Source organism: Phaenicophaeus curvirostris, chromosome 7 (genome assembly GCF_032191515.1).
Source record: "Phaenicophaeus curvirostris isolate KB17595 chromosome 7, BPBGC_Pcur_1.0, whole genome shotgun sequence".
In the NCBI taxonomy this organism is placed as follows: Eukaryota; Metazoa; Chordata; class Aves; order Cuculiformes; family Cuculidae; genus Phaenicophaeus; species Phaenicophaeus curvirostris.
The window spans coordinates 1,533,672-1,558,890 of NC_091398.1; the positions used below are offsets into that span (position 1 = coordinate 1,533,672).

A 25,219-nucleotide genomic window follows, 5' to 3' on the forward strand; every position below is an offset into this window, starting at 1 on the left:
GATGTTGATTAAAACATCTAAGAGAGGGTGTTGGTCTCCTCAACTGATTAACAAGTGATAGCACGAGAGGAAATAATCTCAAAATGCACCAGGGCAGGTTTAGTTTGGATATTAGGAAAAAAATTATTTACTGACAGAGTAGTGAAGCCCTGGTAGAGGCTGCCCAGGGCAGGAGCCTCCAGCCCTGGAGGGGTTCAAAACCATGTAGATATGGCACTTTGAGACGTGGTTTATTAGGCACAGTGGGATTATGTTGATGGTTGGACTTGATGATCTTAGACGTCTTTTCCTTAATGATTTTATGAAAACACTTAAATGGTAACCGTTGTGATTGCTCATAAATGTAAACCAAGGCCTCAAGAAGATGTTCAGCTATCTGGAGTCATACCTGAGGTCAGAATTGGAGTAGGACAGCACCTAAGTCTTCCACGCCACCAGACCACTCTGACAGCAGTGCCTGAGGTTTTCTGTGGAGCACAACATGCTCTACTTTTTTTTCATGAGGTGACAGAAATGTCAGACGAAGTCAATAATTCTGAGAGTTGCTAAATTTTGTTTGCTTGTTCATTAGTTTTCTTTAAATTTGTGAACAGTGTTTTCTGCAATGAATTGCAGGCCCTTTTCCTCCACAGCGCTCCTGTGACAGCTCTTGAAAGTATCTTTCTTTTTTTTTAAGCTGATTTCTCCTCTTTTTCTCCTTGTGAATATTGTCTCCAGGATCTTACAATGAAATGTAATGAGGAAGAAAAATTACTAAGCACAGAGGCATTTTCCAAGGTTTCACTGACCAACTTGCGTAGACCAGCAGTTCCAGATCTCTCTACCGACCTGGGAATGAACATCTTCAAAAAGGTGAGTGGGAGAAAATAGGACTTGAAGTTACCTGAGATTCAGCACCTCAATGTCCTGCTAATTAGGAGCTGAAGGGCTGCTTGGACTTTATTATATGTTTATGCCATAGGCGAGATTAACATCTCCTTTCACTGGAGGTGATTCTGGGCGTTATTACATAGGTTTTTATATGAACATTCCAAACACAATACTGAAATATTTATACAAAAAAATGGTAGTTGCCATGCTTCAAAGCCTCTACCTGCTCTTGTATTTGCTACTCTTTGTCCTGCAGTTTAAGAGCCGCAAAGAGGACAGGGAGCGTGAGCGCAAGGGGTCAATTCCTTTCCACCACACTGGGAAGAAGCGGCAGCGGAAGATGGGGGTACCCTTCCTGCTCCATGAAGATCATTTGGACGTTTCACCCACTCGCAGCACTTTCTCCTTTGGCAGTTTCTCTGGAATTGGAGAGGACCGGCGTGGCATTGAGCGAGGAGGATGGCAAACTACCATCTTAGGTGAGATGTTGTTATCTCTGCCCCTGGTTCTGCCCTGAACATTCAGAGAACAACAGGCTCTTCATGTCTTCATCTATCCTATTGCCACCTCATGTCCTTGGCTCTGTTTGCAGCATTGCATGCCTGTTTGTGGCAGTGGCAACAGTGCTGACCGTTGACCTTGAATAACTTTTGCTTTATTTCACTTTTTCTCTGAAAACCATCTTTACTGGAATAACAGCAGCAACCTGTAGTCACGTCTGTGCCACTTCAAAATGCTTTCCCTGAGTGGCAGCAAGTATTGCACAATTGTAGCTTAAAATAGGTTCAAGAAATGATTGCATCCTCTTCTTTTAAAGAGAAGTCTCTGGAGAGACAACACTAAGAGAGGCAAAAAATGCTCGCAGTCTTCCTCAGGTGGATGCAAAAGAAAAAGGCCATTGTCTCAGATAGTGAGGTGTATGCTGTCTTGATATTGCAAAGGTGTTAAATATTGGCTCCTTCCAAGCTCACAGAACAGAGTCTAGCTGTTGTTTGTGTTTCACAAACTTACTCCCAATGTCATAGGTTTCCATCCTGGCACCCTTTCTAGGAGCTAATAGGCAGCAAAATGATGGCCTGAGGCCATGTCAGAGCCTTCCCATTTTCAATGACTTAGATGGTATCATTTGGTAAGCTCTCCGCTGTAAACATGTCCGTCTCTGGGGCACAAGGCAATGAGGTTAGCCAAGTGAATTCTTCAAGATTCACAAGGGTTTTGTCAATAGTTAATACATAAACGCTACAAATTTGTACAGGAATAGCAAACTTGGCATCCAAATCCTCTTTCCTGTATCTTCAGTAGCTCAAGTTGATTAAATTTTTATCTTGGGGGCTCCAGTTTCTTGTCCTGACTTCACCTACCGTTCTTTCATTCTGATGGCTCAGTGGAATAATTATTTTTTCAGATCTAATGATCAGCACATCCTTTGCTTTAGTGCTCCCCACTCTAATATACCTATTTCTTTTGCACAACTTGCCCCAAAGGGTGGAGTCTTTCACTGCTGACCAGTCTTACTTTCCTGAAGCTGCCAGACTGTGACAGTGTGGATGTCAGCTAAATCAGTCTGTTCCAAGGTGAAGAGCCTTGCAGGGAGTTTGTGCATTCAGTCTTTACATCGGTGGACCCTTGTGAGATAAACCACTGTAGCATTTGGTTCTGCTTCGCAGGGTCCTGGAAGGCCTGGACTTTTGCTAACTCCAATCCTTCAATTTCTAACCCCAGTTCCTGTCTTTTGCCTCCAAGCACTTCTCAGATGAGTAAACTAACCCATTTCTCTTCCCCACTCTTAGGGAAGTTTACCAGGCGAGGGAGCTCTGACACAGCGACGGAGATGGAGAGCCTGAGCGCCAGGCACTCCCACTCTCATCACACCCTGGTCTCTGACCTGCCAGACCACTCCAACAGCCACGGCGAGAACACGGTCAAAGAAGGTAAACCTAACGCAGCAGGAAAGAAACATTTCGCTGAGATCAGAGTCGCAGAATGGTTTGAGTCGGGAGGAACAGGCTGTGAGGAAATGTGGTCACCACTCTGGCAAGTTATCTGTACAATATAGCCAGTCTATCACTGAGATGGTGCTGGAAGATTCTTATTAAATGTGTTTTTATTCATTAGAACACGTTAAATAGCCTTAGGTAGAGGGTTTTTGTTATTCATAGCCTGTACTGTGTGACAGAAGGTGGTCCAGCCCACGCTGTGGGACACAAGGTCTTTCTGCACTACAGGGTTGTGGGAGCAACGCCAAGTATATGGAAGATTAATTGGGACTAAGATAAAGCATGAAGCTGGTGTCAGGCATATTGGAATAAACGTTATTAAAAAGACTGGGTGTTCTGAGTTCAACACACAGGGTGACAAATCTTGAATGTGTCAGAAGGCCAGGCTGGGAAAAAAAAAGCCTGTGAATAAGTGAATTGGAGATATGTCTGAAAACAGTCACGAGAGTGTAGAATAGACAAAACCAAAAACATCCTGTTTGTCTGAAGGTTGGAAAACTAAGGAACTGTATAAGGATCTGCCTGAATGAGAGAAGCCAGTAGTAGAAGAAACAGTAGTAGTACTTTCTTAATTTGACTCCTGTGTGCCTTGCTGATTTAAAGAATATAGTTAAAGAAAATTGTGAGGTCTGCCTCTCCTTCATCACCACACAGGATATGTAAGCCTGCTGACAAAGCCCCAAATGTGGGGGATTGCTAACATCGTGGCCTGGAGTTCAGCATGAGTCGTAAAAGCATGGTGAGTGATAAAAATTGGTCTGTGTAGCCAAAATGCTGTCACACCCTGAGCTAACCAGTTCAGTAAAGCTTGGATGTGTCACGAGGTCCCTTCTCTGAGCACTGTGAACTGAAGGCACCACATTGCCTTTCTCATCAGCCAGATTTGCTTTTTGGAGATGGCTTAGGCTCTCACAGGTGCAGTTAAGAACACACTGCTCTGTTTTGGTTTTTTTATAACTGGTAAGATGAAATATTTCAAAGTAGTCTGACTTGGAATGCTGTCAAGTGGTGCTGTGAGAGATACCCTCGCTTCACAATTGCATCCAGCTGCAGTTCTGCCTCTTTCCCTTGCAGGGGACAGTGTTGTTTTCAAGATCGGGCACTGGACCAGTCCAGGGAGTAAAGCTAGCCAAAATCTGATCTCCCTTTTGGATTAGATTTAGACTAGCTGAGCTCCCTGGTCTACTTAACTACCCAGTTGATTGAGATCAACTTAATCTGCCATGGAACTGTATTGCTAGAGCAAGCTTGGGGTTGTTCTGATTTACGCTGGCTTAAAATAAGTGGATCTGTGCTTTCGTCCCTGTATCCATGGCAGGAATTGGGAACCTCTCTTCTCTTTCAGCATTACAGGCTGCACTAAGATCCTCTCCCTTCATGTAAACAAGGACAGCTTCAGTTTGCCTTTTCTTGACTCTAGAGATGGAACCTTACAAGTGGTCTTTTTCCTTCTTGCAGTGCGGTCCCAGATCTCCACCATTACCGTGGCCACCTTCAACACTACCCTGGCCTCGTTCAATGTGGGCTACGCCGACTTCTTCACTGAGCACATGAGGAAGCTTTGCAACCAGGTGCCCATCCCTGAGATGCCCCATGAGCCGCTCGCATGCGCCAACCTCCCCCGGAGCCTGACAGACTCCTGCATTAATTACAGTTGCTTGGAGGACACGGATCACATTGATGGAACCAACAACTTTGTCCACAAGAATGGCATGCTGGATCTCTCGGTAAATGGCAAGGAATGAGGAAAGCCAGGTCTCTCTGCTGTCAATATAGCTGTCCCATTGAGATCAGGGGTTTGATGGGCTTTTCCTCCACCTCTTTAAATGACTTCTCTCAGCAGTACGTAAAGGTCAGTCAGATCAAGTTGTGCATATCCTAAAAGTCTCCTCTGAGATCCCGCAACTCCTGTTACTCCTTGCAAGGAGCGCATGTGCATGTGGAATGCACATATCAAAACCAAAGTGATGATATTTAGTGGCTGTGTTCCTGGGGCATGCACCGAGTTCCCTGTACAACAGTTTGAAACCAAATAGCACCTTTCTTCAAATGGCACCTTAAAAACTCACCTTTTCTGCATTCCCTTTAATGACTTGACAGCTCCTGGTGCACTGAAGAAATGTTCTCAGGCTCACTGATGTCATCTTATGGTTTCCTTTTCTGCCTGACCATGTCCAGCCTGTGATTTCTTATCTTACACCTAGTCTGTAGGCTCTTGGGGTCAAGGGTTGAGTATACTTCGTTCTGAGTTTGTACTGTGCCTGCTATGATGAGTCTTTGGTCTGTGACTAGAATTTCCAGGCACTAAATAGTGCAAGGAAACGGAATAAGTCTGACTTCAGATATGATCTTTGAATCCCTCAGGTGGTCCTGAAGGCTGTTTACTTGGTCCTGAACCATGACATCAGTTCCCGGATTTGCGATGTGGCACTGAACATTGTGGAGTGCTTGCTTCAGCTTGGGGTGGTGCCCTGTGTAGAGAAGGTTCGGAGGAAGAGTGAGAACAAAGAAAATGAGGCTCCTGAAAAAAGACCAAGTGAAGGATCCTTCCAGCTCAAAGGGGCTGCTTCTGCTGGTTCAGCTTGCGGATTTGGGCCTCCCCCAGTGAGTGGAGCAGGCGATGGAGGAGAAGAAGGAGGCGGTGGAGGTGGTGGAGGAGGTGGAAGTGATGGAGGTGGTGGAGGAGGACCATATGAGAAGAATGACAAAAACCAAGAAAAGGTTTGTCTTGCTTCTCTTTATACAATCTGTTAAGATTGAGAATGCATGTGTATAGAATCAGGGAATGGTTTGGGTTGGAAGGGACCTCAAAGCCCACCTAGTCCCACCCCTGCCATGGGCAGGGACACCTCCCACTGGATCAGGGGCTCCAAGCCCCATCCAGCTTGGCCTTGAACCCCTCCAGGGATGGGGCAGCCACCCCTGCTCTGGGCAACCTGGGCCAGGGCCTCCCCACTCTATCTTGTTAAAGCACCTGCAATGCTCAATTACAGTGATTTTTTTTTTTTTTCAGTTTCATTATTCATAGCTTATAAGAAAAAACAGACTTGAGTGTGTGAGCATAATTTGTTTTCCTTGGTGGCCAGAAATCATACATTTTTCAGTATTAATATGAGAATCGGCCAGAAGATGGTGTTGCTGACCCCCAAAGTTGCAAGTCATAGTAGCATAATACCTAAGACAGTTAAAAATATGCTTGCTTTTCTGCTCAGGCAAGCCAGCTCTTTGTTTTTCAGGCAGAATTTTTTGAAGTAAGTGCTGAATGGTATTCATGGCAGCACTCTGTGGGCTTTATGTTTGTAGCATGGCTTTTTGAAGGGAACTGAAAGGGAGGGAGCTGGTCCCTAAACTTGAAAAATAACTAAACATACCAGGAGTAACAACTTGATACTGGTGTGTCTGAGAGGGGGCGTGGGCAGCAACTTGTTAAAAGTCAAATGTTAACAAAACGCCCCTCGCTGTGCCCACACCATCTTTGCCCTTGCTACAGGGCGGTGTGCCCACACCTTCCTGGGCCTCTCACTGCTATAAAGACGTTGAGGACCTGGAGTGCGTCCAGAGAAGAGCAGCAAAGCTGGTGAAGGGGTTGGAGAACAGGGGTTATGAGGAGTGGATGAGGGAGCTGGGGATTGTTTAGCCTGGAGAAGAGAAGGCTGAGGGGAGACCTCATTGCTCTCTACAGCTACCTGAAAGGAAGTTTTAGTGAGGTAAGTGCTTGTCTCTTCGCCCAAGTGATAGGTGATAGGACAAGAGGGAATGGCCTCAACGTGCAGGATCAGATCGAACATTAGGAAAAATTTCTTCACTGAAAGGGTTATCAAGCACTGGAATGGCTGCTCAGGGAGGTGATTGAATCCCTGTCCCTGGAGGTATTTAAAAGACAGGTGGATGAAGTGCTTAAGGATCTGGTTTAGTAGTGGACAGGTACAGTTGGACTTGATGATCTCAAAGATGGTTTCCGTCCTAGTGATTCTATGATTCCCTCTGACTCCCAGGATGAAGGACCCTCAGTCAGCACCCATAGGCTGGCACTCACAATGCTGATCAAAATTGTGAAGTCCCTGGGCTGTGCCTATGGTTGTGGAGAAGGACACCGAGGGCTCTCTGGAGATCGCCTGAGACACCAGGTATTCCGGGAGAATGTAAGAGAACTAAAGCTCATTAAAGCGTCCCCCCTTGTACTTCTGACATCAGCTGCTGAGATTGCTGTCTGCCCCTCTGTAGCTTTCTCTGTACTGGCAGTGAATGTGTTGCTCTTTGCCCCAGCTCACAGGCTGTGTTGCAGCCCAGCTGTAGCAGATGTTCAGCTCTCCTGTTACCTTCCAGCCCCTGGGGCTTGCTAAGAGCGAATCCTTGTCCCAGGATGCTTCCGAGCACCCCAGCGGGTGGGTTGTCTGGGAAGGGATGAATACATGGGAGCAAATCCCCCGTGTGAGCTGGTGTAAGTGATTTGTCCCATTGACCGTACCCAACAGAGTGTGCTGTTTACAAGAGGTGCAGCTATTTTGGGTTGCATATCAGAATCCAGAAGTCTGAGGAGTGGTTATGTCCTCCTTCCCTAAGAGTGATTACGACCGGTTGCTGCTGGGCTGCTCCATCAGCTCCTGCTAGCTGGGGGGCACCGCGCTTGTGGGAGGGTTCGTGTGTTGCAAGCCTGTCGGAGAGCAAGGTGGATGCTCATGGCTGATTCCTTATCTTTTTGTTTCTGCTGAACATGAAGCACCGGAAAGTGCCCAGATGTAGGCCAGACATCTGACTTCATCCAGAAGGGTTTGTCTCTGAGATCAGTCCGATGCCTTGGTGGATGAGAGCCTTTCAAAGGCTTTCTCCAGCACCTGCCTCCTCCTCGCCTTTGATGCTTGCAGCGGGGAGCATTTTTGATGACTGTAATGAGGATTTACAGTATTGGTGGGATCCAGGTGCTTCTCCATGGCTTTGGTTAGCCAGAGCCATGCCAGTAGAGTTTAATTTGGTTCTGGATCTGAGCTAGATGGCTCAGAGACACAGTGGCTGCCTCTGTATCGTGCAGCTGCCTTCTGTTAGCTAGACTGCTGGGTACTGAGGAGACTGCAGCAGCAATGTTAGTTCTGGACTCAACAGGACCAGATGGGATAAGAGAGTCCCAGTGGTAACAGGAGAAATGAATCGGTCTCTTGGAGCCGAGTTTCTTATCAGACTTCTTGAATTGAGGTCTTTATGGGAAGAGATTTTCCTACCCGTCTGAGTCTGCTGCGTTTTCTGTGCGTTTTGTCTGGCCAGACTGCTTTTGCATGCACCATTCGTGTTGAATGCATGGATAATCATGTGTCTGGGTTTACTGGGAAGTTAAGCACCCTAGTGTAGGTAGTAGGAGAGTTCGCTTTCCTCATAAAACCTATTTTTCAGATTCTCTTGCTCCAGCCTGCATGGGGTCCCAGTAAGGATGGATATTTTTGTGATAAGAAGTTGACAATTGATAGCTTTTAAATAAAAAAGTATTGTTTTGTGTGATATAAATTGGTCACTGGGTAGAGGTGAATCTAGTGGGTTGGGGCTGAGCCAGAGGCTAAAAAGCAGATGCCTGAGGGTAAGAACTTATAACACCAAGAACCTGTTACAGTCAGTCTTGACCGAGGTGAGACATTCCTACTTCATTCATATTCAAGGGGGTTTAACTTTGGAAAGGAGGAAAGGCCATAAGACATTACTGGCAGTGACTTCACCACCACCTCCAAACACCAGCACCTGTACCGGTGCCTTCAGCACTGTCTCCTTGTTTGCTCCAGAGGTGAATGTGTCTTCTGCTGCAGGACCCGACACTTCTGGCTGCTAGGGGAGGTTACTTTAGACAGCACAGCAGAGCACTAGCAAAGGAAGAGCAAAAAGTACCCTACTCCTGTTAGCAAAACTCAAGCGTGTGCTTTGACATGATGTGATATGATTTGATTGATATCGTTGCAGGCTCAGAACTGCCTCACAAAGCTGTACAAACTGGATAAGATGCAGTTCCGGCAGACCATGAGGGATTATGTGAACAGGGATTCTCTCAATAATGTGGTGGATTTCCTGCATGCTTTGCTGGGATTCTGCATGGAGCCAGTCACTGACAGTAAGTATAGGAGGCATCAGAAACTCTCACTTGGGTGTTCTTAAACTGTACCATCAGAAAGAATCCACGCCTTTTTTCCCTTCCTTTAGAAAAGAAAAAAAACCCTGTGAATTGCTGTCCTTGGAATGTACAGATCATATCCTCAGCTAGTGTGGGTCAGGAACGCTGGATCTACCTGACCTGGTTGATCACTTGGAGCCCCTGAATCCAGTGGGAGGTGTCCCGCCCCTGGCAGGGGGTTGGAACTGGATGGACTTTAAGGTCCCTTCCAACACAAACCATTCCATGATTCTATGACCTCTTCTGATTTGACCACCCAGCGATCTTGCACCTCCCAAGGCACCTGAAATGGAAAACTTTTCATCCTACTTGTCCACAGCTTTTCAAGGAAAGTGCTCTCATTCAACTGTGCCTCAGGCAGGACGTTTTCTGCTTCATGACCTGACCAGGCGCCAGCTGGAACGGCCTGATTAATCCAGGGTTTGTTCTGAGTGCAGACATAATTGAGCATTAAAACCCTCTGTGGAGCCTCAGGTGAGGCAGCAAATAGCAAGAACAGATTGAATAAACAAGATGATGAACACACGGATGCACATGCCTGCCATTATGAGCGTGTGTGCATGTGTCTGTGTATATATGTGTGTATAGGTATGTTTTAATTTTTTTTAGTTAGGAGAATTACCCTGGTTGCTGTTAGAATGCTCAGACATTAATGTGTGTGGTCACTGCATGCAACTGCAGTGAACTATGATTGTTCACAGAGTAGGAAAGGTGGCTCTGAGGCACATGGGCAGTCTGATGAGTCTCTTAGCCTGCCTCTGATCTCAGGCAGAGCATCAGCAAATATTATAGAGCAGACTTCTGTAAAGAAGATAGAAGCCTCCCCATCAGTCGTTGACAGTCTCATGCTTTGAAGCATGGCAGCTCACACAGCTTTTCAAAGTCTTCTCTCTCACCTAGTGCAACGGGGATGTTTCTTTTTATTTATATAAATATGTAATTATATTTTGACTTTCTGAGAGCTTGGTCTCCTTATGAATCTTGCAAGGGCAACATTTCTCTAGTTCAGAAGATTTTTCGTTTCATAAGCGTTGTCACTTTTGAGCTTAACCAAACATCTCTTGTCCTTTAGAACAGTGAATAGAAAAGCTGGAGATATTATTCAAATCTTATGCCTTATTCTGTGCATCTCTAAATGAGGGATATGGATAAAAGGAAGCCCAAGTGGCCTTGATGTTTTTAATCTTTTTTTCACAACTATTTCTGGGAAGATGTTATCCTTCTCATTTATTTCACCCTTTCCTTCTGCTTTGTTTTTGTGGGATGGGATTGTGAGAATTGAGGGGGGGGGCCTTGCCCTTGTCTGGTGTATCTGAATCCCTTTAGATGTGTCTTTAAGCCATCTTTTTTTGCTTTAGAAAGTTTCTAACAAGGGGGCTTGCTTCTATTTGAATTTCTCAGACAAAGCTGGATTTGGGAATAACTTCACCACAGTGGACAACAAGTCTACAGCCCAGAGTGTAGAAGGTATCATTGTGAGTGCCATGTTCAAATCGCTGATCACCCGCTGTGCTTCCACTACACACGAGTTGCACAGCCCAGAAAACCTGGTAAGCACTTGGTCTCTTGTTAACAAAGTTACTTGTTCACTTGGGTGACACCAGCAAGGCTTTACAGTGAAGAATTAATTCAGTTTAGACAAATCTCACGAGTGTAGGGAGCTATACAGACGCAGTTGATGTAAATGAAATGCCCTCCTCTTATGCCTGCCTAGGAGCTAGGCCAGGATAAAAGTTGTGCCCACTGAATTGCATTTTCCTCTCAGTTCAAGCAGCTTCTGTGTTTGTTTGTTTGGTTTTTTTTCTCCCCCAAATCAATTAGTACCACAGTCTGGAGCAAGGGTGTCAACTTTCAGCAAAGTCAAAGCCAGTTTATTTGGTTAAGGACGTGGCCCATCCGTGGCAGAGTGTGCGAGTTACTGAATGCCAGTTTTGTAGATCTTCCCAAGGTTTAGACAAATGTTCAGTTTACCAAACCCCTGGAGGAAAGTAGGATGCCACTGGTTGCTGCCTACGTACTGTCTCCCTGGAGCAGGCAGCAGAATGAATGACATGAGCGTTCTTCTTCCAGACTAGTGCAGAATCGAACAATTGATCTCAAACCACCTGCTTTATAATCAGAAATAAGGATTTCTCATGGAAGTAACCAAGAAGCATCTTATGGCAGAGTTTTCAAGGCACTGAACTCCAGCTAAAGGGACGTTAATCCTCTGTGAGAGGAAGGGAGAGGGGGAAGGAAAATAGTAATATCTTAAGCCAGCAGAGTAGTCTGCCTGAATCCAAATCCTCTTGTTCTTATGGATATTCCTCCTCTGGAATGCTTCTCAGGAGAGATTAAGCAGTTGGATGCAGAAAAATGTGCACTGCTGCTGGACACTCTTTAGCCAACACCCTCAGCCCCATGTTGTGAATGTTGGGGTGTCTGTGCAGGGACAGGAGTTGAACTCAATGGTCCTTGTGGGTCCCTTCCAGCTCGGGACATTCTGTGATTCTCTGACGTAGATTAGGATCACAAAGTGTAGTGTTCCCTCTGCCCCCTTGTGCTCAAATACAGAGGGGATCTGTCACATCACAGATATGTTTGAATGTTCAGAACTAAAGAGAGCCGTGAGTGTAGGAGTGGGTTGAGGACTGAGTGAGTCATTCCTCTCCCCATGATGTAAAGCTCTAAAATAATTAAGAAAAATCCCAAGACACCCCCAGGCTTTGAAGCAAAACGTGGAATATTTTGCACTCTTCCCCCACCCCCCTTCATTTAGCTTTTTTGTGCCATTTAGATGAATGGGATAAAACAGGCTTTAGGTCATCTTTGTAACTCCCTAATCTTGCAGCTGTTTTAGCCTTTGAGACCTCCACATCTGCTTTAGCCCATTGCAGACTGTGGTCCTTGACTATAATACTCCTCATTGTCTGCTTCTTCTGAGTGCATTAAATAGTTTCCAGCTTTGTGATGAGTGTATGGAGCTATATGTGGACAGTATATTGGACAACAGCCAGAGGAAATAACAGCTGTTGGAAGTAACTCTAGAAACAACTGATTCTCACTGCTTCCTCACAAACTGCAGGCTGAGTTCTTTCCTTTTCATGATGTCTTGCTCCTCAGGGCTTGTACTGTGATATCCGACAGCTGGTCCAGTTTATCAAGGAGGCCCATGGGAACGTCTTTCGCAGAGTGGCGCTCAGTGCGCTCTTGGACAGCGCTGAAAAGTTAGTACCAGGAAAGAAAACCGAGGAAACTGAGCAAGAGCCGAAACCTTCTGGGAGCAAAAGGTGAGTGTCTAGGAGGGAGGAGGCAAATAACAGAGTTGCATGTGGCTGGTTAGCTACGTGCACCGAACAGAAAGGCAGAGGGTCCAAGGGCTTTTGTGTTTTATCTTGGTAGCATGTGTCATTTCCCAATGTACAGAGCCATACAGTCGCAGCAGTCTCATTTAAAATTTAATGAACTGTGAGACAGTAAGAGATTTGCAGCAAAAAGTTCCATCCATTTGCTTTAGCTGATGATTTATATTGTCTACATAGATCCGAGGTGGGAAGCATCATCATTGACAAAGGCCAGGCATCTACTGCCCCTGATGAATGCCGTAGTTACGTCTCAAGCCGCCCAATGCAAACTCCAGAACAGTAAGTAAATGTTGAATTATTTAACGCGCTATTGCCAGCAGCTTCTTTCTGGGGTCAGTGTAAACAGGCAGGGCAGCAAAGACTTCTCTGAATGGTACAACAAATGCATCGAATGTCTGTTCGGAGCTGCTGATAACATCCAGGCAATGCCTATTTTTAATACTACCAACTGGACCCCCTCTGGTTTTGATGGGGAACCACTCGAGATTTTCGAATGACAGTGTGGTAGATTTGTCAATATTGCATGCCCTCAGAACCATGAATAGTCTTAATTCCTCAAGATGTCATCACAGCTCTTCTCCATGCTTTGTTTGTACTTCTAGGGGGCGATTCTATCCATTTTCAACTTCTAAGTTGTTGCTAAGGGTCATCAATCCTTTCCTGCCTTCCCACCGCCAGCCATTCATGACCTACCTTGGGTATGCAGTGTCCAAGGATTGTTGCATTTCCTTTATCACTAGAGGTGCTCTCAGCTTTCTTAATGCATGAATCAACATGCTGTTAGGCATTGCATGTTGGAAGCATTTATTGTCCAAAGAATTCTGCCATTTAATCTTGAAATAATGGATACTGTTAAGAGTTATAGAGAATTTTGTAACTGGCCTCTGGTCCCTACCTAATTTTGGACAAGTCATTTGAATTCTCTCTCTGAACACCCGTCGGTCTTCTTAAAATGCTTTGAGGTGCACTGTATGATGACATTGCTTGTGCAAGGGCACAGAGCTCTATATTATGCATTTGCCTGTGTTAACCGAGCCTGCAGAGTATCTCACTGAAACTGCAGGGATACCACAAACTCCTGCACTGCTCTGCAGAGCTGCAGCAAGCTGCTCTGCTTGGAGTTCAGCCACAGGAGATCTGAAGAGTAAAGCAAACTGTGCTGTCCCCATGTTAAAGAGAACTGTGACTCCAGCAGGATCACAGCTGGCTGTTACAATGTCTGGAAGATCTCCAAAGCACTCTCTACACATGCTTGTGGAAAGCACTAGTGTAGTCTTACCGATATGAATCATTTTGACCTAAAGAAGAAGATCGTTTTTCATGTGTAGAAACTAAAAATTGGAACGACCTGTTCAGTGGATGAGCTCCTCAGGGTAGAAAAGAAGGTTATTTGTGCCTTGAACAGTATTGAGCATGATGTCAAACTTGATTATGTCCCACTGAGAAGAGTGTGTTTGGAATTCAAACTGAAAGAAGCTCAAAGAACAGGAAGGTCAGGAGGGGGCTGTGGGAGGAGGCCTTGTTCCCCTGAGCATCCAGACTTCACTCAAATGCAATTCACGCTTTGCATCCCTTTTCCTCCAGTGATGAGCAAATCCAAGGGGCCGTTCTGGGACGCAAGGACTTCTGGCGAAAGATGTTCAAGTCACAGAGTGCAGCGAGCGATACCAGTAGTCAGTCCGAGCAGGACACATCCGAGTGCACCACTGCTCACTCCGGAACCACCACAGACAGACGCTCCCGCTCCCGTTCCCGGCGGATCTCCCTTCGAAAGAAACTCAAACTCCCCATAGGTAAATGTATGTCTCTTCCTGTTCTATATACATATTGCATGTGCAGAGAAACACAGATAGATCTGTCTTAAGAGATATTGCAACACAGTTCCTTACCATCCAAGTGTGTTGTGTGTCCTCCCAAGGGAAGCTGAGAGAGGCTCTTTGCAGATGGGAAACTGAGGTGAAGGGAAATAAAGTTGAGAGGGGGAGCCGTGTGAGAAGTGGCTGCAGTCAGACTGAGGGGAGACCTCACTGTGCTCTGCAGCTTCCTCACACGGGGAGGAGAGGGAGCAGGCACTGAGCACTTCTCTCTGGAACCAAGGAAATCGCAGGAAGATGACAGGGAAGGGCTTGGCTGGACGTTAGAGAGAGATTCTTCCCCCAGAGGGTGGTGGAGCCCTGGAACAGCTCCCAGAGAAGCAGGCACAGCCTGACAATTTTCCAGAAGTGTTTGGCCAACGCCCTCAGCCCCAGGGTGTGAGTGTTGGGGTGTCCTGGGCAGGGACAGGAGCTGGACTCGATGTCCTTATGGATCCCTTGCAACTAAAGACATTGTAGGATTCTATGATAAGCAGTTTGCCAAAGGTAACAGGATATCTGTGATAAGATAGAGTATGGAATCAGTGTCTCCAAAGTAGTAGGCTGGTAGCTTAATCTCACAGGCATAGTTCCTCTCTGTAGAAGAGAAATATTCCAAACAATATATGATAGACAAGGAATCCTTTGCAATTCCTAGGACCCAGACTTGTGTGGTAGTTAATGCATGTGACATGAAAAGGTTGCCTTCCCTTTTTCTCCACTTTTCCCATTCCCTGGCATGGCCACTGTGGCAAAACACACTGCAAATGATAATAAATGAGTTCTGTTTGGAAGGATTTTCAGAATTGTCCTGAGTGGCTTATTCTGCAACAGGGAACTGGCTGAAGCGCTCCTCCCTCTCTGGCCTGGCTGATGGGGTAGAAGATCTCCTAGATATCAGCTCTGTGGACCGGCTGTCTTTCATCAGGCAGAGTTCCAAGGTAAATGTGTCAGGCGGGGTTGTGGAGAGGTTGGAAGGACGGGATCTGGCTGGGTTTAGCTGCCCAGGGAAACAATCTATTCAATGTGGATATTGCAGCCAGTCAGATTCAGTGACAGAAATCTCCAGAGTGCAGTGGGAATTCGATACTGGACTTGAACCAGGGACAGTAGTGATAGCGTGAGGGGAGATTGAAATGAGATCTTAGGGAGAAGTGTTTTGCTGTGAGGGTGGAGAGGCCCTGGCACAGGTTGCCCAGAGCAGGGGTGGCTGCCCCATCCCTGGAGGGGTTCAAGGCCAGGCTGGATGGGGCTTGGAGCCCCTGATCCAGTGGGAGGTGTCCCTGCCCATGGCAGGGGTGGAACTGGATGGGCTTTAGGGTCCCTTCCAGCGCAAACCACTCCATGATTCTATGACTTTCGTGGCTCACAGTGAAGACAAGGTTAAATTTAAGTTGTGCTTGTCAATCTGCCGTGGCTCACAGAAACACAGGCTCTGCCAACACACTTCAGGTATAATTGCTGGTCGCACTTCCTCCTTTATGCCTTTCCAGCCTCTTATGAAAGACTAGTCCTTTAAGCAGAAAGCTTAGAAGATGGAGTGCTTCAGCATATGTAGAATCTGTGCAGCCCCACTCGTGCTGCTGTGGTGATGTACCCTTCGGTACATGATTGATGTCTGTTATGGTTTAACCCCAGCAGCTAAACCTGAGCAGCTGGACTCTTAATTCTCTTCCCCTCAACCAGGGGAAGGGGAAAAGAGAGAAAATATCTTTGCAGGCTGGAAACTAAAACTAAAGCAGCTTTAATGAAGTAATAATAATAGTAATAAGTACTACTAATGAGTAAACAATAAAATATCTACAAATACATGAAATTGTCTCCCCACCCCTCAATGACTACTTCACCACAGCTGCTGCAGAGCAGGGATGGGAAAAGAAAATAGTCCCCGTCTCAGAGGGAGCTGGGCTCAGAACTGGGTTCAGGAGTGCATGGATCTGGGATCGGGAGCAAACAGACAGATGAGTTCCTCACTGGATGTTGGACATCGAAGAGAGCGAGGCCCTTGTGATCCCTCAGTTTTATCCCACGTATATATGAGGTCTATGCGATGGAATGCTCTGTCGGTCAGTTTGGGGTCACCTCTCCTATCTCCCCCTCCCTGCAGGCATCACCCTTTCCTTTACGACTCCACCAGCTCCAGGATGGCCCTGGTTTCTGTAGGAATAAGTGTAAGCCATGGCCTCTCTGCATCCCAGTTCCCTGCATGGTTTCTGCTAGAGAGAAACCCTGTCTGAAACACATGCAGTGAACTGTCAAAAAATGAAGTTACTCAGATGAGGCTGAGCTCAAGTTAGGAAACGAATTTTGCTTCAGCTCAAACGAGAACGCTGTCCAAGCAAGGAACACCCAGAGGTGGTGATACGGCCCAGCCTGACTCGCCCCTCTCTCTTTGCACAGGTGAAGTTCACCAGCGTGGTGAAGCTGTCGGAAGGGGGGGGGCCAGGAGGTGGCCTGGACAACGGCCGAGATGAAGAGGAGAATTTCTTCAAGCGTCTTGGTAAATGGCGCACCTGCCGAAGACACCCATCCAAGCTTCATCACACAGAAGAAAAAGATGGTTAGAAATCAGGGTTCTCGTCTCCTTTTTAATTTTTTTTATCTTTTCTTTTTTTATTTAACCTGTTTCTTTCTGTACTTTACCCCGTTCCCTTTTTTCCTGCTTTCTCCATAGTTTTATATCCATCCTAGCCTTCTCCAACATTTTTAGTCTTTGTAACTGTTTTCTTTCCCTTCTTTCTTTTATTTTGATTTAGAAAAACAACTCTAGTGAAGTCGAATTTTTTTTATATAAAAAATCAAGACTATATAAATAAATTACGCAAATACAACATTTGGGCTTTATAAACCAAATTGAATTCGATCAGCAGACTTGAAAAAATAATGCTTGCTTCAAAGCACTTATTCAGCTCAAAATTAGGAGTGTAAATCTTTCATCGTGTAATATAACAATGGGTGTTCCATCAGGTTTTTTTGTTTGGTTGTTTTTGTTTTCCCAATTTGTGACCATTTGACAGTTTTAGCAAAGATCAGCACTGATGAAATGGAAAACCCTGCACAAACCTTGTTATAATTATCTCTTTTCTTCTGTGTTTGCATGTCTGGTGTCTGCATACCATCCGTTAGGGATGCTGTCCCTTTTTCTTAGTGCACAACATAGTAATAACAGCACCACTTTTCCTTTCCACAAAAATGTATTTAATTGCATTGCATTTTCACAATCAGAAATGTCTGAGAAGAGCCTTTATGAATAGCGCGAGGTCACAATATATTCTGGTTTAAAATGTCATGCAGCCGTTCCCATGCTCATGTCCTCAGCGCAGAGCTCATCCTTGTTGTCAGGGAGACAGCCTTGTATCTTGAAGTTCTGTTACTGCTTTTTCAAGAGAACCCCAACCGACTCCCAAAAACACACAAAAAGGAGTAGATTTTTCATTTTCACCGTCATTTCTGTAGCTTTACAGTACATTACAATCTCTGGCATTACGTTTTGGTTTTGTGGCGTTACACTTGGACACTGCATTGTACGTGTTTCACCATCATCTGTCTCAGACCTCCAGTGAAACACTTGCAAGGTGAGAGGAGAACAGCATGAGCGTCTCAGAGGCGTCATCATTCCACCGCTGCAGAATCACTGGTGGTGGTCTCCAGCTAACTCCTAGGTGAAAAGTAGCCTTCTTTTAGAAGAATCGTAGAGTGGTTTGTGTTGGAAGGGACCTTAAAGATCATCCAGTACCAGCCCCTCAGCCACCAAGAAGAAGGCATCAGCCCAGCAGATAGTTGTAGCTTGGTAGATGAAGGTAAATATCCCTCCTCATGATGGAAGGAACTGCCTTGTTCCCTTCATCCACTACTTTGTGCTGAAGGAGGTGTGAAATACCTCCGCTATATTTTCTCCCAGATCTTACTGGGAACGAAAAACTGAGCAGCAGGGGATCTTTATAGGCTGCCGCAGCTGTTTCTGCAGTGCTTGGGTGAGATGTCCTTCGTGTTTTCTTGTAGGAAATAAGTCTTATATCTTGCTAATGCTGTTTTAATGCCACTACGTTTCTTTCTGCCTAGAATGCCCCAATGCTTGGTTTAGTGGCATGGATTTAGTGTTGGCCCTGGGAAGGCCAGTATGCAAGGCACATCTTATGTCTATACAAAGCTCGGGTGACACTTTAGTACTGGGGTTTTGAGCTCTGGAAGTGTTGTCCATTCTTCAGCCTTCTGTGAGTAACATCAGAATTTATGTAATTCATAAAGAGAACTTAAAACGTCTTTTGCATGCCTGTGAGAGAAGACGTAGACGTGATATGTGCTTGGTTTTGACATATGCTTTAGAAATACCATAATAAAAAAGATGCAGTGGGTCGAAGACAGAGACCCTTGCATGTTAGAATGAGAAATGGGCAAGTTGTCCAGTGATGGGGAGGCTTGGGCTGTTGCCCGATCACTCACTGAAGCGCAGGGAGGATGTTTAAAAGGCAAAATGTGAGAGCCAAGGAAGTTGTAGCACCGTGTCCACAAGGATCTGTGGTGTGCAGTGAAAGCCACGTGCTGTTAGCCAAAATAGCAGAGGAGTTGTACGTGCCTGCGTGTCTATCTGCATAGCAAAATCAGCGTGAGACCTTTGTAATGCAGTAGAACAGCAACGTTACAGAGGGCCTTCGAACTTCCAGTGCTTCTGTATCTTCCACAGTGATCGGCAGGGTTTATGTGCTTGTGGAGAAGAGGATAAAAGCCTCTTGAAGGTGGATGGGCCTGCTATGAAATCCCTCAAGGTCGGACCCTAAAGCGTTGTTTTGGAACCTGTTTCTGCCTTCCCATTCTTGCCATTTGTGATGCGATGCCATTTCTTTGCTCATGCTTTTTCCATGTGATAGTTCCTCTTGTGTTTTTGGGTTTTTAACATAGTAGGCCAAATTTAAAAGAAAACAGAGAGAGGAGAAATGCATTACAGTCAAAAATTAATATTAGAATGCAGAATAACTTGTCACATCATTTATAAATGGCAATTTTCATTGTGATGTATCATTCGGACCACGAGGAATTCTGTGTTGGATACGTATGTAAGCAGACCTCTGTGTATGTATCTGTATGTGTGCATGTGTATGCGTAGATATATACACATAGGTATGTGCACATTCATGCATTAAAAAATGCTTATTGTGATGACCTTTTTACCTCTACTAGGCATATGTACAGAAGTGAGTTACAGTATGTTGACGTGAGACCCTTAATGTTCCTTCAGGCATTGTGAGTGACCGGTGAAGTTGCCAGGGTGTTCCAGGCACACAGCACACACCCAGTGCAGCCCTCGCTTGCTCCAAGGGCAGCAGGAGCGTGGATATCCAGTGTCCTGCTGTGTTAGGAAATATTCTCTGCTCACTGGGGGAGATCTTCTGCAGGGCTGAGTCCCCTTAACATGAAACTGGTGAGGGCTTCCCTGCTTGCAGCAAGGCTACAGCAGCAAAGAGCTGTAGCACTAGAGTCTAGGTAATGCCACCAGGCCCAGATGGACAAAGTCTCTGCTAGGTCTTTATAGTGGGGGTTGGGAGATACCTTAGACGCACCTTTCTGTATCAGAAACTCAAGTTTCTGTTCTTTATCTCCTACAGGCACAGCCCTAACAAGGCCCTGAATAAGAAATATTTTTGCCTCAAATAAGTTAGTGTTACACCAGGCTCAGATACTGTGCTACAGGCTGTAAGAAAACAGGAGTTGGAAAAAAAGGGTATTTCTGCCTGTTCATTTATGTAAATGTGCTGCCTGTTGCTTCTACTTTGTTTGTTTGTTCCTTTTTGATGAAATATTTCCCAGTGTAGGAATATTTTGCTTACTGGAAAACTATGTACAGTTTCACTGGAGAGAGAAAAGCCCCAGGTCTGTAAAGAAGTCTCTGGAAATCCATTATACCTCTGTCTGCAGGGGAAAAATTGAAGATCAATGTTGTTGTTTTTCTGTCGTTTGTGGTACACAAATGCTTTCCAAGTAATTCTGGGGAGTGCAATCTCAAAGGGACTTTTAAGTTTTCAGCCATGCTTCTTCTCTGAGGAAGAAGTCACAAAGTCCTGTAGAGCTGATGTTTTGCCTCTTGTCTTTCTAATCCCTGTTTCAAGCAAATCTTGAGTTCTCCACTAGTTGTTCTCTTCTTTAGTGCTCTGTCCTTCAGTATTCTGTAAACATTTGTACTTCCGTATGTAAACTGGGAGAGTATTATGGATAAAGACAAAAAGCCCAGATTATTCTTGTTTTGACCAGCCACCTTGGCCTTGAAAAGATTTTCCTGTTTTCTCTGTATCTTTCCGTCACTCTCTCGACTCTGGGTACTGACTGCGCAATGATCTTGTGTGTTCAGAAGTGTTTGTTCCAATCGCTATTGGGATTAGTTGGTTTATCATGTGAGCTCTACGCACGGAGTTTAAAATTGTGCTTGAAGGAAGGTGCTAGCTTCATATTCAAAAGGAACTCTTACTAGGGAGCTTTCCATCCCCAAAAGTGCGGACACTTCAACCAGAAGCTGGAACGATGATGACACCTAGGAGTTGAGTCCAGCTTCACTTTGGGTATCCTGGTAACTGCAGAAGGTGTGTGCCTAAAAACAGGCCAGTGCTTGATTTCCTTCTAGAACACTGTGAATATTTGCTACTGATTTTTTCTGTCCTGGTAGGTGATATATTACTAAATTGATACATGAGGAGTAAGGTTTCTGCATGCTCCACTTCAAGGTAAACTTAGAGGCAATAGAGAAGTAAGAGAAGAGATTATTCAGGAAAAATGGACACTAAGTATGATGTTCTTTGTTAAAGAGGTGGGGAGAAAGGGCCATATTCTGGTCCCCCTATGCTGGAATAGATCCTGTGCTTCCATACAGAATGTAGTGGCATGGTTTAGGGCAGACATCAACATGGCCAAGACCAGAATCTGGCTTGCTGTACACCAGTTACACAGAAGTCATGACAATTGTAAACATGCCCCTGTTAACTTCAACCTAACACATCCAGGTGAGGAAGGGATTTAAACCGAGACTGTACTCATCGGGGGTTTTGTGACAGTTTTTTTTTGTTGGTGAGAGACTCTGTTCCCTTCTCCCTACCCCTCCCTGCATCCCCTCTGTACTCTCTGCCTCTTCAGGTTGCCATAGCTTTGACGATCACTTGGCCTCCAACCAAGAAGGAGGAAAATCCAAGAATGTTGTGAACCTGGGAGCAATCCGCCAAGGCATGAAGCGCTTTCAGTTCCTCCTGAACTGCTGTGAACCAGGCACTATCCCTGATGCCTCCATTTTGGCAGCAGCCCTAGACCTTGTAAGTCCTTTGTTGGTGTATTTTTACCTGCCGAGTGAGAGCATGTGCATACGTGGTGGTCCCTTGTCGTTCACTGATGCTGTTCATGCCCGCACAGAAAGCAGGTAAAGCATCATATTAGGTGGAGTTTTAGCATCTGGGACAGGATGAGTATGCAGAAAAAACAGATCTTTTTTTTGTTACATGGCTCCCCATGAACAGATTATTGCCAATGCAAAGCTTTTCTTGTCAGGCTTCAAATTTTGCTCACAGCCATCCTGCTTCTGCTCCTACTGTCAATAATAACCTACAAGCTAAGGATTGAAGGCTGGATAACTGCCTGGGGAGGCATAGTAGTTCCACCCAGGAGCTCTGACAGGGCTATAAATACCTCAGTCACCAGAGCCAGTCAGTGGAAAGAACTTCAGCATGTGTGCTTTTGAGGGCAGATATTGCTAATTTGCAGATGCAAATCACAGAAGTTACGTAATTTAATCCCTCCTTCCTGACTGAGTGTCTCTTCTGTATCTCGCTTCCTCTTTTCCTTGCAGCTGCTGGTTTTTTAACAGTGCCTTCCATTTCTAAAGCAGTGGCCTTCAGCCTGTGGGTCGTGGGCCAGTGGGACTCTGCAAGGTGCTTGTGTGACAGGCACAGGAGTGTGACAGCCAGCTATGAAAAGCCAGCCAATTAGCAGTAACTTCTCTGCACAGGGCTCTTCGGCTTCCTTCCACGAGAATTGCAGGGATGGGATGATGGGAAATGGTTTGAAGCTGAAAGAGGGGAGATTGAGATGAGATCTTAGGGAGAAATGTTTTGCTGTGAGGGTGGGGAGGCCCTGGCCCAGGTTGCCCAGAGCAGGGGTGGCTGCCCCATCCCTGGAGGGGTTCAAGGCCAGGCTGGATGGGGCTTGGAGCCTCTGATCCAGTGGGAGGTGTCCCTGCCCATGGCAGAGGTGGGACTGCATGGGCTTTGAAGTCCCTTCCAAGCCAAACCATTCCATGATTCTATGAGCGTTTGGGTGTCTGCAAACTAAAAACGATTGAAAGCCACTGCTCTCGGAGCATGACATCCTCTCTGTCCCTTATTTTCCTGCTTCTTGCCTCTTTGACTGTCGTGCCATTTGTACTCGTATTCAGTTGTTTGCTTGCTGCTGGAGATGCCAGCCTCATGGACTCTCCTCTTCTGCTAGTGCTGTGCCCTGAGCTGTGTTGCTTTGCCTGCACCGTTGTTGTGGGGATGATCTACTCTGTGCCTTTACACATTCTTGTTAACCTCGCGTCCTCAAGCTGCAGATCCCAGCAAGTCTGCATTAATATCGGCCCAAAGTTCCTGTTGCTCACTTTACATCTAGCTCTGCTGTTTGGACTGGTTCTTCCAGCAGGCAGGTGTTTTCTTCACTAGTTCCCACTCTTCCTGTTGGACATTGGCCCCCTGGCTGGAAGCTCTGGAAGCAGTGGCTGATGGGGAAACCTATCTCATGCTCTCTCGGTCAGAAGTGGTTGTGGTGAGCTCAGGAAGTGGTTTAGGGAGACAGTAACTCCTGCCAGGTGTGCCCCACAAAGACAGCTTCGTGCTCTGAGGCTGCCGTTGCCAATTCTAAACTCAGCCAGGGAGTGTAAGGTGCTTGGGTGGGCAGGAAGGAGCTGATTGCTTCAAGTGTGTCTCTGAGATCCTTCTGAGGATGTGCTGCTCTGCGTGCTAATGAATCAGACAAGAGGGCTTTTGGCAGGGGTTTCACAATCACATCCCTATTACTTGTAGATGTCCTGTTTAGTTTTTACACTGGCTAAACGCTTAAGCCACAGACCAATTTTGCTTGTACCTGTCTGTGAAGTCAAGCAAAAGCTCTTGGTCAGCATGAACTGTTTGATGATGTCTGCTCTGGCTTCCAGAGGTGGCTTTTACACACTAGAGTTCGTCTCCTTTCTGCTGAATGATGCACAAGGCTTTGGTACCAGAGTTTCTAGAGGGTCTGAGGCTGAAGAAGGAAGAAGTGTTTGTTCTATAAGTCTTGTTCTAATTACAGGCTTGTGAGAGGCCTTACAAGACCTGTTGAGCTAGCTTTTTGTCTGCAAAGAGTTGGAGATCTATGAGAGTTAAGGAAGCTCTGGCACTGCAGGTTTCAAAGATGACAGCTTGTTATTTCACTGTTCCTTAACGGCAATTCCATGCGCTGCCACAGAAAATTCCCACATTCTATGTCAAAAGAGCACAACTGACATAAAATATTCTGGGTTTTTAAGTCCTGCTTTTGGGCGTTTGAAGTAGAGTTTGAATCGGGTTTGATGCAAATTAAAACTTTGTAAGTAATTTTATGCAGCCTGGTTGCTATGGCAACCCTTAAAAAAAGGAAAGGCAAACAGCTCCCATTTCTGTTCTTTGATGAACTTCTTCAGCATACTTCTTCATGCAGATTTTGAGAATTCCACTCTTATATCAACTTAAGATCTTTGATCAGCCTGGCTGTTTATATAAGTTTGTCACAGCGATTTAAAGAACTTAGAGCAATGAAACATAGGCTGCATCCTTGTGGAGGTAATTATTTACTTATATATCAAATGGAATGTTGCCTTAGGTTCAGAAATGAGGTAGTTAACATATTTTCCCTGAAGCAGCATCCATCCTTGACTGGATTTTATAAAACTGCCATCAGTTTGTGGCTTTGCAAACGTTCAGTGACAATTGATGATGTGTTGCAGACAGTTTCAGCTTAAAGCTGGACTTGGAAATAGTAAAACTGATTTTCTTTCCCTTCTAAAGGAGCTTTGGAGGTTGGAAGGCAAGAAATGTGATATTTCAGTCTGTGGTCTGCTTTCTGCAGAGGATTCCAATAAACTAGCATTGTCTAAAGAAGTCACCTAAGGTACCCTAATAAAAATAGTGTAAAGGACTCTGGTGTGGAAATGGAAGGCTTCCTTGGAGCAGTTTAGCAATGTGTGACACCTGTCACCCTCACACTTCTCCAGGAAAACGTGGGAGCTCTTCTCCTTGTTGAAATGCCATAATGGCGCTGCTTTGTGGCAGGGTTGTGTTGGAGAGGACCTTCTAAGTGTTGTGTGGGCAGAAGGAAGTCTAAGCTGCTGGAATACCTGCCAGTGTCCTGACTCCATGTCACCAAAGGTCTTAGGCAGGCTCTGTTCTTTCCCTGTGCCTGTTTCCAGAGGAGGAATATTTGTCCAGAAGAGGGAAAGAAATGGGAGATTGCTCCAAACAGGTCCCCGGAGTAGATGGTGGGCAGAGAAATGAAGAGCTGACCATTTTGAGATATGATCAGAGAGGTTTGAACATTTTTGAGGCAATTCTCCTCAACATTGGTTAATAATTTACTCTCCTGTCCTCCCACACCTGCTAAGCTACTCCTCGTGCCAGACTTACCTTGTGGCTCGGCAAAGCAGAGCTACCCAGTCAGCTGCTTTTGACAGTACCTGGATATACTTTATTTACATTAAAAGTAGATTGTTGATACTTTGCCTTTTTCTTTTTTTCCTTGAAGAGACCAGTGGAAATGATTTTTTTTCTCTGAGTGCTTTGCAGAATATAAGAAACGGCACGAGAAAATGACTGCTCATTGAGGAGTCTTGCAAAATTCATGATCCTTGAAAACCAAACTGGACCTAAACGCTCTGCAGTTGCAGAACTCTGCAGAATCAGCTGTACTTGAACAATAATGGTCTGCTGTGAAATGCCAAATGCATCCTGTATTTGCTGCCTCCCACCCAGGTCCTTGCTTTTGCTG

General features: G+C 45.5%; 1 protein-coding gene across 12 annotated transcripts in view; it reads left to right on the plus strand.

The window, feature by feature from the left end:
- UNC80 (unc-80 homolog, NALCN channel complex subunit) overlaps positions 1-25,219 on the plus strand; it is a 114,130-nt gene that overhangs the window by 23,221 nt on the left and 65,690 nt on the right. For 5 of the 12 annotated variants that reach the window (XM_069860500.1, XM_069860506.1, XM_069860502.1 and 2 more), the window contains exons 9-22: positions 718-852; positions 1,127-1,349; positions 2,661-2,801; positions 4,326-4,594; positions 5,232-5,588; positions 6,863-7,009; positions 8,808-8,955; positions 10,417-10,565; positions 12,118-12,284; positions 12,537-12,638; positions 13,944-14,158; positions 15,047-15,153; positions 16,613-16,772; positions 21,332-21,504. In XM_069860500.1, the coding sequence (XP_069716601.1) occupies positions 718-852; positions 1,127-1,349; positions 2,661-2,801; positions 4,326-4,594; positions 5,232-5,588; positions 6,863-7,009; positions 8,808-8,955; positions 10,417-10,565; positions 12,118-12,284; positions 12,537-12,638; positions 13,944-14,158; positions 15,047-15,153; positions 16,613-16,772; positions 21,332-21,504 (2,493 nt within the window). The remainder of the gene's footprint in view (positions 1-717; positions 853-1,126; positions 1,350-2,660; positions 2,802-4,325; positions 4,595-5,231; positions 5,589-6,862; positions 7,010-8,807; positions 8,956-10,416; positions 10,566-12,117; positions 12,285-12,536; positions 12,639-13,943; positions 14,159-15,046; positions 15,154-16,612; positions 16,773-21,331; positions 21,505-25,219) is intronic. The other 7 variants (XM_069860507.1, XM_069860511.1, XM_069860508.1 and 4 more) reach the window with 5 other exon arrangements.